General features: G+C 39.6%; 1 protein-coding gene across 1 annotated transcript in view; it reads left to right on the top strand.

Annotated features, from left to right (window-relative positions):
- Window positions 1-4,309: 4,309 nt before the first annotated feature.
- Window positions 4,310-14,277, top strand: part of EIF3A (eukaryotic translation initiation factor 3 subunit A) — a 31,097-nt gene continuing 21,129 nt past the window's right edge. The window contains exons 1-6 of the mRNA NM_001206314.1: window positions 4,310-4,497; window positions 9,934-10,124; window positions 10,281-10,417; window positions 10,806-10,969; window positions 12,310-12,509; window positions 13,637-13,845. Coding sequence (NP_001193243.1) covers window positions 4,449-4,497; window positions 9,934-10,124; window positions 10,281-10,417; window positions 10,806-10,969; window positions 12,310-12,509; window positions 13,637-13,845 — 950 coding nt within the window. The 5' untranslated portion in view covers window positions 4,310-4,448. The remainder of the gene's footprint in view (window positions 4,498-9,933; window positions 10,125-10,280; window positions 10,418-10,805; window positions 10,970-12,309; window positions 12,510-13,636; window positions 13,846-14,277) is intronic.

Below are 14,277 nucleotides of genomic sequence, written 5' to 3'. Positions count from 1 at the left end.
CACTGAAAGACACAGAGAGACGTGAGAGATGGGTCTAGAGAGACAATGGCGGCCTGGTCTGGAGTGGATTCTCCGTCTCCATGTGGCTTTTTTTTTTGGGCTGCCTGGTACATCTTACAGGATCTTGGTTCCCTGAACAGGGATTGAACCTGGGCCCTGAGCACTGAAAGCATGGTGTCCTAATCACTGGATCACCAGGGAATTCCCTCCATGGAGCTTCTGATGAGTGTTCAGAGTTTTCCTTTCTCTAGACTGCAAAGTCTGAGAAGGCAGGAACCAAATCTGTCCTGCTCACTGCTGCATACCTACCTATGGAGTGCCTGCCTTTCGAGTCTGGCACATAGTAATGGTTTGTTGATTATGGTTTATTGAATGAACGTATAAACATGAACCTTAGTTTAACTCTGAAATTTATTATGTTCATCAGTACAAATACCTTCATTATAGCATTCTTGTAAACAATAAATGTGAAAGTATTTCAGTAAACTGTGAAACATGATACTTGTTTTAAAGCTGTGAAGTATTATGTTGCAAATATGTATAATGTAGTACTTCAGTTGAACCCTTAACAACTGTTTTGTTTTTTTTTTTTGAGAACCTTATTTATTCCACTCAAGTCAGAAAAATCCTACAAAACACTGTATTAGAGAAAGTATCCAGTTATATACAGTATAAACGTAGCTTGATTAGGGGGAAAAAACCTTCATCAGCCTGATTACATCCTTTTGCCACTTCCTGAGTGGCTTTTAGCATTATTCAGGTTGCTTATTTTCCACTAAGTGAGCATTAATCAACAGCAAGTAATTATGCTTTTCTCCAGGCCCATAATAGATCCCATCTTGTCCCTCTTTGTGTACTAGTCTATTTTCACCAGTGAATCATCATCTCTATGAAAGGAGGCATCGTGCTTATTTTTATCCCCAGCATCTCACGTTATGGCTGTTAGCTGGTATTGAATACCTGTTAGTTGAGTTTAATAGGTAAATTTATCCTAGAAATTGACATTATACCTTTACTCATTCAAAAATATGGTAACAGGCTCTAAATACTTTTCATGCACTTACACGGTCCTTTGGTATTGCTGCTGCTGCTACTTAGTTGCTTCAGTCATATTCGACTCTGTGTGACCCTATGGACTGCAGTCCACCAGGCCCCTCTGTCCATGGGATTCTCCAGGCAAGAGTACTGGATTGGTTTGCCGTGCCCCCCTCCAGGGAATCTTCTAGACCCAAGGATTGAACCGGGGTCTCCAGCATTGCAGGCAGATTCTTTACCACTGAGCCACCAGGGAAGCCCCATTTGGTGTTGATATATTACCAAATGCTTCAAATGCAGTCTTCCCTTGGTATCTACAGGGGATTGGTTCCAGTTCCCACCACATATCAAAATGTGCAATACTCAAGTCTTATGGCATAGTATTTGCAGGTAACCCTATCACATCCTCCTATATAATTTAAATAATCTCTAGATTACTTATAACTCTCAATGCAGTGTGAGTGCTAAGTTGCTTTAGTCGTGTCTGACTCTTTGCGACTCTATGGACTGCAGCCCACCAGGCTCCTCCCTCCATGGGATTTTCCAGGCAAGAGTACTGGAGTAGGGTGCCATTGCCTTCTCCATAATGCGGTGTAAACCTATGTAAATAGTTGCCAGTAACAAATTCAAATTAGGCTTTTTGAAATTTCTGGAACTTTTTCCCCAAATATTTTCTATCTGTTGCTCTTTTAAGGCATTTTATTTTTTTTGGCTGTGCCACGTGACTTGTGGGATCTTAGTTCCCCAGCCAGCAATTGAACCTGGACTCTCAGCAGTGAAAGTGCGGAGTCCTACCCATTGGACCTTCAGGGAATTCCCTTCTGAATATTTCTGATGCATGTCTAGTTGAATCTGAGGATGCAGAACTCCACAGGTGTGGGTGCAAAGGGTTGAACTTTTAAAATAACTTCAAAGAGAAAAGGATGAAGATGTAGAAACACTGGATTTCATTTTACCTCCCAATTTTCCAGTATTTTTGTTTCAGGTCTACCAAATAATGAGCAATAATCAATAATAATTTTACCATTTTCTTTGAGATATGATAATGGAAAGCTAAGAAAGTTGGAAAGCTTTTTTGATACTTAGGCCAGGTTTCTTTTTATTTTATTCTGTTATATACCTTTCTGGTCTACTGAAAAAGTTTTCTATCTATAGCATTTAAAAGCTATATTTGCTCTTATGTTTAGCTCTTTAATTTTGACTTAATTATTGTATACACAAATAAGTCTCTTGATCTTGTCCTATAAAACAGTTCCCATGGCTTTTTAATAACTACTGCTCAACTCTGCTCTTATTTTTTGAGGTGTAAGCTCAGGGTGATCTAATCATTTGGAAGAAGAATTCTCTGAAATGAATTTTAAAGTAAAGAATTTTTTTTTTTTTTTAGAATTCGTGATTTATTTTTTGTCTATGTCTGCATTTCCCAAATATTCTTTCTAGTGATAAACTTAAATAGAAAAACCTCTGCTGAGACAGAAGGAATGAGGGGGAAATGCTTTTTGTGTGTATATACTGTAGTTTTCTCATTCATTAATGCGGTACTGTCATTAATTTACACATCCCATCTATTATTGTGGTGGTGAGTTTAGTCACTAATTCTGTGTCCGACTCTTGTGACCCCATGGACTGCAGCCTGCCAGATTCCTCTGTCCATGGGATTTCTCAGGCAAGAATCCTGGAATGATTTGCTATTTCCTTCTCCAGGTGGTCTTCTCCACCCAGGAATCAAACCCACATCTCCTGCATTACAGGTGGTCTCCTCTATTGTAGGCAGATTCTTTACCTCTCATTATTACAAAATGTGTAATAAATTTGCAACAATTTATTCCACTGCTGCTTTCTGAATTTTTCTTCTGAACTTATTTTTTTTGGTCAAGCTGCAGGGCATGCAGGATTTTCTGTTTCCCTGACCAGGGATGGAACCCATGCCCTGGCAGTGGAAGTGCGTAGTCTTAACCATTGGACCACTGCCTGGCAAGTCCTAGAACTCATTTTGAATAATTAGATTAAGTTTAAATGGCTTTCAAGTTCTAGGTATAATGTTTGAACATTAAAGTTGTTCATCAAAAATAGAAGACCTGTAGCGAAGGGCCTGTTACAGAATTTTTTCATTAACACTTTTCTTAGGTTTGTGTGCAGTATATGCTCAACATAAAGGCGACGACACTCCCATGTATTTTCAAATATTTTGAGGGTCTGGTCTGCTGCATGTCTTTTCTCCCCACGCCAGACTGCTGTCTCCAGTATATCCCCAACCTTGAGGTCTTGGCTCAAAACGAGCCCTTTCTGAGGGCCCAGGTACTCTCTGTGTCACCAACTTTAGAATTTTATCTAGATGTGAAAAAAGCCTGCGTAGTTGCTTAGTTACTTATTGCAACTCTCCTCCCCATGCTAGTCCGTCATGTGACAGGTCTCCACTAGAGGTGAAAATCCTTGGCCTAATTATATATTCTCTGCATTTGTGATAAGCGAATAAATTCGGTATTTTATTTTATTTATTTATTTATTTTTTAAATTCGGTATTTTAACTCAGCCAAGTCAGTATTCTTGCCTGGAGAATTCCAAGGAGAGAAGCCTGGCCGGCTACAATTCATGGGGTCGCAGAGAGTCGGACAGGACTGAGCGACTTAATTTTCACTTCCAAGTCAGATCATTCTCTTCCCTAGGCGAATGAAACTCCAATACTTTGGCCACCTGATGCCAAAAACTGACTCATTGGAAAAGACCCTGATGCTGGGAAAGATTGAAGGCGGGAGGAGAAGGGAACGACAGACGAGATGGTTGGACGGCATCACCTACTCGATGGAGATGAGTTTGAGCAAGCTCCGGGGAGTTGGTGATGGACAGGGAGACCTGGCGTGCTGTAGTCCATGGGGTCGCAAAGAGTCGGACACGACTCAGCTGACTGAACGGAACCGAACTGAGGCGAATGAGACCTGATTCTAACTTTGCAGGACTCCGCATAAATCTTATTAGAGGAAGACTGCGCTTTCTCGCCAGACAGTAGTTATGACCCAAACTGCGTGTTTCTCAACCCTATTCTCACTCGAGGAGCTAGGGGCCTGAGAATCTGCTCCCCAACGTACGTCTTGCAGAATCCAGAGGTGGAACCCGAGCGCTCGTCAGCCGAGCACCGCCGCCACGTCAGCCGGCGCCCGTGACGCCAACGCGCTTGCGCGCGGGAGGGGCGGGGCGCGCCCGGAGGCCCGCCCCCTACATCCGGGGCCTAAGCGGCGGCGGCGCCGCCGCGCAGGGCGGGTCACGTGGCTCCTTCCTTTCCGTCTCTGGCCGGCTGGGCGCGGGCGACTGCTGGCGAGGCGCGTGGAGCCTCGCGTTGGTTCCCCTTCGTCTCCTCTCCCGGCCCGGGACCCCGAGGATTCGCTGACGCCGGGTGAACTGAGCCTGCCGCCAAGATGCCGGCCTATTTCCAGAGGCCGGAAAATGCCCTCAAGCGCGCCAACGGTGAGGAGGGGATCGGAGCGCGCTGGACTGGGGCGGCCCGAGGCCTCGGAGGTCGAGGGGGCCCGGGCCTGGTGCGCGGTGTGCGGCCGCCCGACTGTGGCTGCACGGGAGGCCCCTGCAGCCTGCCCGCCGCCGACCCAGCCGGGGGTTGGGTATGGTATACCTTCTCGCTCCAACTGACATGGGAGGTAGAGCGGGGAGGGTGGGAGGCGCGGAGCCGGGAACCGTCTCTCTGCGGGGCTCGCCTTCCTCCCGCCGCCTCCCGGTGAGTCTCGGGGGGCAGGGTGGCGGCGTCGCGGCTCCGGAGACAGGCCGACGCGGGCCCGAGCTCCTCTCTCTCCTCGCCTCTGCTGGGCACCCCCTCACTCCAGACCACGGGACCTTGTGCGCTTCGGCCCCGCGCCCCCGGCCGCCATCTGGGAGTGCCGGGGAGGAGGAAACATGGCTCCCTCCCGGGGACAATGCACGCGAGAACCTCGGCTCCACCTCCCGCCGGGCCGGGAGGCTTGGCAGGCCCACCTCCGGGCCCTCCTGCGGACGCCTCCGCGCCCCCGAATCCAGCGCCGCGCTTTGCCGGGTCAGGACACTTCCCCTTCCGACCCCTCTTCTTCGCTTCGGGGACTCGGACCCCTTTAACTCGTTCCCTATTTAAAAAATTTTTTTTTCTTTCGGCATTGATTATTGGCTGTTGCGAAGCCTACTCCGAGTCTCAAGGAAGTTGGGACAGAGTTAATACTATAAGAGGGACTTGAAGTTTCAAAGATTAGGAAAGTGAGGCCTAGGAAGACTGGTTTGCCCAAGGTCACTCTGGGAGTGAGTTGTTGAGCTAGAAGCCTAACACCAAGGTCTCTGAACTTCAAGATCCATCGTGGTTCTCTCCCCCCGCCCCCACTATTGCGCTGCTGCTTGGGATTATTTCCATATGTGTGCTTGAGTCGGCGGCACTGTTGGGAAAACTTGTGTGTGTCCTGATCTGTTCAAGAGGCATTTATTACGTTGCCATTACAGGGGGTGCAAATGTATTCTCTGGTCTTTCAATAGATTATTATTTAGGGTTTATAAGTGTTAGAGCGTCCATTGCTCTTTCATTTTCACGCTTCCTCAAGCCAAACGAGTTTTGGGTCTTAACCCCTGTTGTGGATCGATGTACCGTGTCTGTTAACCCTTTTATACTTATGAAGCTTATTTTGTTAGTTCGTTTGAAAATCCTCTTAGGAAAAGGTCAGTTTCAGTCAGTGCGTACAGTTGATACCACTGATAATCTGTCAGGGCCAGAGAGCTGTTTGTCGTATGCTTGTTATTTTTACTGTAAGTTAACAATTTCGGGGATAAGTAACCGTCTGTGGAATAGGATAATGCCGCATTCTGTGGAATAGAGTAACTGTTCCAAAAAACAATGGAAACTACAACTTTGATCTAATCACTCACTCTGATCCTCCATGTAAATAGTTTGAACAGGCAGGAAGTTTACACGTGCTGATTAATTTATAGGAAAGAAAATAAGATTGAGATGGAAATTTAATCCTACAAAATAAACTAGCAAATTTAGGGAAAGCATTATTTCTTAAATGTTTTGAAACTTAAGAGAATTACATATTGTGGTATACATATGACTTGGGTGAAATTACTACTATAGATGTGTTTTACAGCCCTTTGAATGCTTTACCAATACATTTTTTTCCATGTTAATTGGCTGAAGCACTGTAATCTCCATGGCCTAAATACTACATATTGATGTGTTCAAGCCTTGTATCCTTCACTCCTCCCTTTTGAATCTATATGAACTTAATATTTCAGTAACTTTAAAATTAGAAGTAATGTATGTTAACATCTTAAATCTTTTTTCACAATTTCTAAGTTGAAATAGATTTGATTCATGAAGAGCAATTTGTGAAAATGTCAGAAATTCAAGTAGGCAAGATGAGAAAGACATGGGGATGGGGTCTTCAATTTGTTAGTGTAGTTTTTGTAAAAGACCTTTTAAAAAGCTGTTAGATGAGTGCTGGTATGGTAGAGAGGCCTTCCCTTTCAAGTAGTATAATTTCTGTACCTTTCATCTTAGATCCTGTTTTAGTATCAATGAGCAGAATGTGGATGGCATATGACACTGTTGACAAAATTTTATAAGTAGGGTAATCAGAGCACATTTTATTTTTAATGGGAATAATCTCATTTATCTATAACATTTGTAATATCAAATCAAATCACATTTAGATCCCATCCATTAGAGTATCCTAGGAGAAGGCAGTGGCACCCCACTCCAGTACTCTTGCCTGGAAAATCCCATGGATGGAGGAGCCTGGTGGGCTGCCGTCTGTGGGGTCGTACAGAGTCAGACACGACTGAAGTGACTTAGCAGCAGCAGCATTAGAGTATCCTAATTTAGGTGTAGAATGGTTTGTCAGAGCAGTAGTTTTGGAAGCAGTTGGAAAACAAGCATTCTGGAAAATGAGTCCCAGCAGTTACCGGCAAGAAATTTGCATACCCCAGAATCATTCAGAAAAAGCCCCCTTTCCAGTTCATATTGATGATAGTGCCAGCTCTGTTGCTTCTGACTGTATAATGGCCTTTTAACTTACACTCTACAACCAGTGTCTTAAAAATAAAGTTGTTATTAAGCCCACAAATTATGTAACATTATAGCTTATCTACTTGATCTGTTACACAAATAACCTAGTAAAATTGAAGGGCTGACCTAAACTTTACTATAGGTAGATACATAGATCACTCACTGTGTCTTTAAGAATGCCTACCCTCCTAGGAATAGTTTGTAATTCCAGATTTTATTTTTAAGATGATATCAATCTGGAAATGAACGTTTCTTTAAAGATTGCAGTACAGCTTTTAGTGTGTGATAGTTTTCTCTCGCACAGCCTCAAAAACTTGTTTTTTTCCCCCTAATTAGATGATTGTTTTGGAATTTGAAAGTATTGGATTTGGAATCTTAATTTGACTAGCTATTGAGGAAATGAAAAGTACTTTCAGTTCTATCACTAAACAAGACTTACTATTTTTTTTAAGTGACATTGTTACCACAGTCATTTAAAAATAAGAGATTGGGAATTATTTTTGGCTAGTTTGTTATTTTGTCACCACATCATACTGGGGCCAGCTCTTAAATTTAACTCTTGGTGCCTATTTTGCAACATATTGATAGTGCTTATATACAGTAGTATGGGTTTTAAATCCTCAGTGTAAGATTGGGAATTGGATATAATAAATTATTTTGGTGGGCTGCTGTGATACCCTTAATGTAAAGGATAAACGTAAAAACATTTACTCCCCAATTTTTGGCTGATGGAAGCTTTTTCTGTTAAATAGTTGTGAAAAAACACTAATATATTGTTAAATTTTAAAATAACTGTGTGTGCATGCTCCAGGAAGATGATAAGTAGGTCCTTTCCTTGAAACAGAAAAGGCTTATTCCAGCAAAGTATCTAGTTGTATTCAGTGTTACATCTTTGATTGGGAGGGGTGTAATAAAATTGACCCAAGTGAGAATGGCCTTGCCCCCATATTGGCAGATATGATATTGAGATTATTGAAGTATTGAAGAGGGGTTTATATTTATTTGCATGTGAGGAGTTTGGTTTGGTATAATATGGGATGACTTAGGATATTGTGTTAAAAGATACTGACTTCAATGTGTTTTGTGATTTCTCCTGTATAAAGTTTTAAAAATATACTAGAATAGAAATATTGTTTATAGTTTTCCTGGAGGAAGGAATGTTCAGAGGCAGCATTCCTGAGAGATGTGATGATTGGAAGAAGAAATGAGTTACTAAGTAAATCCTTCAGATAGGAGACGTTTTGGTCTGTGTTTGCCCTAGAATAGTTATATCTTAGATAATGCTGTACATTGTTAGGTCAATGCCTAAAACAATTGTCAACGATTTTTTTTTTTTTTTTAAGAAAAATGAACATTGATTTTAAAAAACAGATGTGTTTTAACTTTTTTATAGCGTAAACTAGTGTTCTGCCAAATTATTGTCAAATTTTCAGTGGAGAAATTTTTGTGTGTGTGAAATTTGGTACTTAGCTTTAAGTTAAACATAACCAGAAAAGAACCACCCGTAGTCTGTTAAGTGTATTAAGTTTAAAAAAAAAAAAGAAAAAAATATGATAAATTTTAACTTTGGTCAGAAATGTAATAGAGGAGCTTTTGCTTTTCAAAACAAGCAGTATACCCAAAATCTGAGGTTGGAACAGATTTTGAAATATTGCTACATACAGAATGCCATCAGATTTAGGCAGTGAATTTTTAAAAGAGTATACAGTTGTTTGCTCTACATTCAAAAATTTTTTTCTCAATTAAAAAATAAACTTTTAATTTTAGAAGTTTGAGATTTACAGAATTATTGCAAAGATAGTACAGAGGGTCACACCACACACAGATTCTCCTGTTAATAAATATCTTAGATCTGTGTGGTATGTTTGTTACAACTAATGAATCAATGCTGATACATTATTATTAAGAAAAGTCCATACATTGTTCTCAGCTTTCTGTAATGTCTCCTGTGTATTTCAGGATCCCACCCAAGGTACATTACATTTCGTTGTCTCCTTAGGCTCCTCTTGGTTGTGGCAGTTTCTTAGATTTGTTGGTGGCCTTGACAGTTTGAGGAGTATTGGTTGTCAGGTATTTTGTCTCTTAGCTGGGATTTGTCTCAGTTTATTTCTCGTGTTTAGATTGGGATAAATAAGTGGAGAGATACTTTGTGCTCATGGATTGGAAGACTAAATGCTGTTGTCAGTTCTTCCAAACTTGTTATAAAGGTTCAGTGAGATCCCAGTGAGCTATTTTGTAGGTATCTACAAGCAATTCTGAAGTTTGTATGGAAAGACAAAAGGTGTTACATAGCCAGCTAGTACTGAAGAACAGAGTTGGAGTACTCACACTACCTGACTTCAAGATTTTCTGTCAGGCTACAGTAATCAAGACAGTGAGGTATTGGCAGAAGCCTAGGCAGGTCAGTAGAGAAATGATAAAATAGAGCCCTGCAATAGACCCACATAGTCTATTGATCTAAAAGGAACATAGTCAATCTAATTTGTTTTTTCTACCTTAAGTCTTAATACAAACTAGCAAGAAATGCATCAGCCAGATCATTGTGACTGAAGTTACACTTGCTTTTTCTGCCTATTCAAGGGGGAGATTGTTACCCTCATGACTTGAATCTCTAGAACTTTATAAAGTAACTTAGATATAATTGGTGCAGAGGAATTGAGTGAAATCTAGTTTTACGCATAGGTCATATTTGAGATAGTATCAGTTTTTCATTTTTTTACCTTGGCATAGTGTTAGAAATCAAAAATAAATTGTGACCTCAAAGGAGATGGTAATAGGTTGGGAAATTAAAACAGCCAAGTTAAAAAGCAAGATTTAGGTTTTTATATAGCATACATAATTAATTTTCTCCTGATTTACTGTTCCAGAATTTCTTGAAGTTGGCAAAAAGCAACCTGCTCTGGACGTTCTTTATGATGTTATGAAAAGTAAGAAACATAGAACATGGCAAAAGATACACGAGCCGATTATGTTGAAATACTTGGAACTTTGTGTGGATCTTCGCAAGAGCCATTTGGCTAAAGAAGGCTTATATCAGTATAAGAACATTTGTCAACAGGTATGAACAGCTGGGTTTTTATATTTTAGTAAGTGCTTTTAGTCATTTTGGGAGGCATTTACCTTTCATATTTACTGTTTTATACCATAAAGTTTGCTTTTAAAATATTTTTTGGTTTGTTGGGAGACGAGTTTTATTTATTTATTTATTGGCTAGGTGAACATCAAATCTCTAGAGGATGTTGTCAGGGCATATTTGAAATTGGCAGAGGAGAAAACAGAAGCTGCTAAAGAAGAGTCCCAGCAGATGGTCTTAGACATAGAAGATCTGGATAATATTCAAACTCCTGAGAGGTATGTGGGCTAAATTGCTAAATAGATCTTTCTCATTGTTTTTCTTCACATTTGTCTCCATTGTCCCCATTTGAAGTAAATGTTTATTAGAAAGAATGTTTGTCTTTGGAATTTTAAATGTACAGTAACTTCAAGTCATGTACTGTTCAGAGTTCATAAAAGTGAAAAATTAAACCATCTGATAGGGTGTATACTAATTTAAATGGCTTTAATACAGATTAAGAATTCAAATACTTGGACTAAGTGATAGCTTTACAGTATGTTTGAAGTTGTAGATAGAATTTGAACTATTTTATAATGATCATTGTTGGTTTTGGTTTTATAATCATATGGCAAAGTAGGAAACCATGTCTAAAATTGTTTTCAACGTTTTTAAATATTTTTGTAGTGTTCTCCTAAGTGCTGTAAGTGGTGAAGACACTCAGGATCGTACTGACAGATTACTTTTAACTCCATGGGTTAAATTCCTATGGGAATCATACAGACAGTGTTTGGACCTTCTTCGGAACAATTCTAGAGTAGAGCGTCTCTACCATGATATTGCCCAACAAGGTAAAACAAGAACTGCTTTGAAAAGTTGACTCAAGCATAGGTTTTGCGAAAGGTTTAACTGTTAAAGTTAATCTCCTTTTCTCTGTAGTACTTACTTTACATAGTTTTAATTCTTTCTTTAGATGATTGGCATTCATTTGGATATTAAATGAGAAATTTGTTTCATTAGTCAAGGTAATTCTGTGTTTTCCATTGACGTCTGAAGCACCTTTTAAAGTCATTTTGGAGTTTTCTAAGTGACTGAAAAGATAAACTTTTCTATTGCTTTCTGGCAAACTTGATTCTATCAATACTTTTGACTCTATAGCATACTCTTCAGCAAGCTACTTAACCATGTACTGGGTTTCTAAGGTCTTTCTGAGCTCCGGAGTGTTATTGAATATAGAACTAAACCTTATTGAAGACTCAGGATCACCGTAAAAAGTATCCATGCACTTTTAATCTGGAGAACTGTATTAAGTTTGTTTTCCTAATCTTGTCTTTTTGCCTTACTGTTGCAGCTTATCTTCCTGTCAGTGCAGCCTTTTAACTATATATGACATGAGTGGCTCTTGGCTTTTTCTTACTTTTAGCCTTAGGCACAAGCTTGTCACCATTTTTAATATGGCATTTGTTTTTGTTTATTCAAGTTTTAAGTGATTATGTGACTAAGAATAGCTTACTAGGAGTATTAGAATCTGTTTCATTTTGCCCACATGGCTAGCATTTAACACAAGGCAACTAGGACCTCTTGATAACAGTTGCGTTAAATATTAACTTGTAGTTAAACTGCATCCTTCTGTTTCAGGCCTATTGAAATAGAAATACTCTTTTTTTAAGGGATTGACAAAGGACATTCAAAGAAGTTATTTTAGTATTGCATGTATGATAGTAGAAAATTATGTGTTTTAATGATAGAGCAGGTAGTTCATTTATACATCTGCACAACTGAAATTAGGTTACCACAGACCCCCAATTTGTATTATTCCGTTTCAGTTAGTGCAGAAGCTTTGTTTTCTAGTAAAGTAGGTAAGAGAGTTAATTGTATTTCAGACGAGAATTTTTTTGCTCTTTTAGGGTTTGAAGTGATAAGTGTTTGAAAGGTGAGTCCCTCTTAGACCTAAACTTAAATAGCTTCCTTAGCTCTCAGAACCATTTCAGTCTTAGACCAGGACTGATGACTGTGTCTAAAAGGTGCTCAGGGCACATGAAGTGAGTTACAACTGATCATTTCTTAAAACTGATGCTGAGTTTGGTAAATCTTGTTAAGATAACTGACCTTAATACATGAAATAGAACCTGTTTAAATACTAAGTTTATGGTGGAAAGTACCTAATATATTTTACAATTTATGCTTATAGCTTTCAAATTCTGCCTCCAATATACCCGGAAAGCCGAATTCCGTAAGTTGTGTGACAACTTGAGAATGCATTTGTCTCAGATTCAACGCCACCATAACCAAAGTACAGCAATCAACCTTAATAATCCAGAGAGCCAGTCTATGCATTTGGAAACCAGGCTTGTTCAGTTGGACAGTGCTATCAGCATGGAATTGTGGCAGGTATGTTGTGAACTATTTTGGCTTTTCTTTGTAGTAATAATAACCCATATTACCTTTTCTTCTCTTAATGAGTATCTGCGTCTTGGTGTCTCTTGGTTAATTTCAGTAGCTAGGTAACAGATTTGAGGTTGTCTAATGGAGAAGGAAGAGTTTGGGACAAGAAGTCTCAGTTATTTTGGTTCTTGATGCCTGCTGTCAATTCCAAGCCAAATCATCTAATCTCTTTTTCAGACCTCAGGGCTCAAATTGTGGCTCAATGCCTAGAGAGTATGCCTTTACAAAATTTTGTAAATAATTTCATGGTAGTTTTGTCTCTGTTTACCCGGATTTAAAAAATCAGGTGGTCTTTCCATCTTATTTTAATAGTAATTTATTAAGTACTGATGGCAACAGTTGAGAAATCACAAAGACAGACTTGGCCTTCACCACAGAGAGTTGGAGAAATGCAGCCCGAGACTGTCCCCTGGATCTCTCAGTGCTGCACAGACTTGGGAAGCTTGCACAGTGAGGATCCTACATCAGAGATCTTGGTAGTGGGCATTTTGTTGTCCACATGGACTTTTTTACGCTAAGGATTCTGCAGACATTTTCTCATGAGTTATTTTTATATATTTGATTCCCCCACCAAATCTTACTGAAATTGCAGAGGAAGAAACTAAAAATTGGTAGTTTTCAGCCAATGAAAATGTGATCTCCTGCTCTCCCATATTTTCCTTTTCTGCAGGTACACCCTTAAGATACCTGAACTAAAGGAAAAAATTTTAATAGAAGACAAGTAAAACATGCCTAGTATGGAAAAAATGATAAGTAAAAGGAAGAAAATATTTATTCATTATCTTAACACTCAGAAATAGCCTTTATGTTGTGTTTTATGTCCTTCCAGATTCTTTAAAAATATATTCCCCCAAGTGGTACGATACTCTTTAAAGGCACGGGCAGTCTAAGAAATTGTGTTAGTTTTCTGAGATATATCAGATAGTTAAATTATGAATAAAAAGAACCACACATGAAGGTATTTTATTTGCCATTTTTATTCTTAAGTGTAATATATTTTAAGTTTCATAGATTTTTGTTGTTGTTTTGTTTGTTTAGAATGTAATGACTGTAATTTATACCACTAATTTTAGGAAGCATTCAAAGCTGTGGAAGATATTCATGGGCTATTTTCCTTATCTAAAAAACCGCCCAAGCCTCAGTTGATGGCAAATTACTATAACAAAGTCTCAACTGTATTTTGGAAATCTGGAAATGCTCTTTTTCATGCATCGACACTCCATCGTCTTTACCATTTATCTAGAGAGATGAGAAAGAATCTTACACAAGAAGAGATGCAAAGGTAAGAATCTTATTGTTGGATAGTATTGAGATATAAAAGAACTATCTTGTAAATGGCATGATAATGTTAGATTAGCGTTCTCAGCTGCACTGTTGACATTTGGGGCTGGTTATTTCTTTGTCAGGGGACTGTGTGTTTAGGGTCTTTGGCAGCATCCCTGGTTTTCCCACTGGTTGCCAGCAGCACGCCTTCTAACTGTTAACTACCAAAAAATCTCAGTGGTATTCTTGGGCAGTATTCTTGGTCTTCGGTAGCTATCTTTTATCTGGTAACCAACCCTCCAGTTGAGAAAATGGAATGTTAGGAAAGGCAGTGTTAAGGTATTAGCTTCCTTAACTGAGTGTAGGTATTTAGAATCTAGGAACTGATTAGACCCCCTCCCCCCAAAATGAGTACTTTTATCAAGTAACTTCCCCCCCCCAGCTATACAAC

Source organism: Bos taurus, chromosome 26 (assembly GCF_002263795.3).
Source record: "Bos taurus isolate L1 Dominette 01449 registration number 42190680 breed Hereford chromosome 26, ARS-UCD2.0, whole genome shotgun sequence".
In the NCBI taxonomy this organism is placed as follows: Eukaryota; Metazoa; Chordata; class Mammalia; order Artiodactyla; family Bovidae; genus Bos; species Bos taurus.
This window is presented reverse-complemented; position numbering and strand designations above follow the sequence as displayed.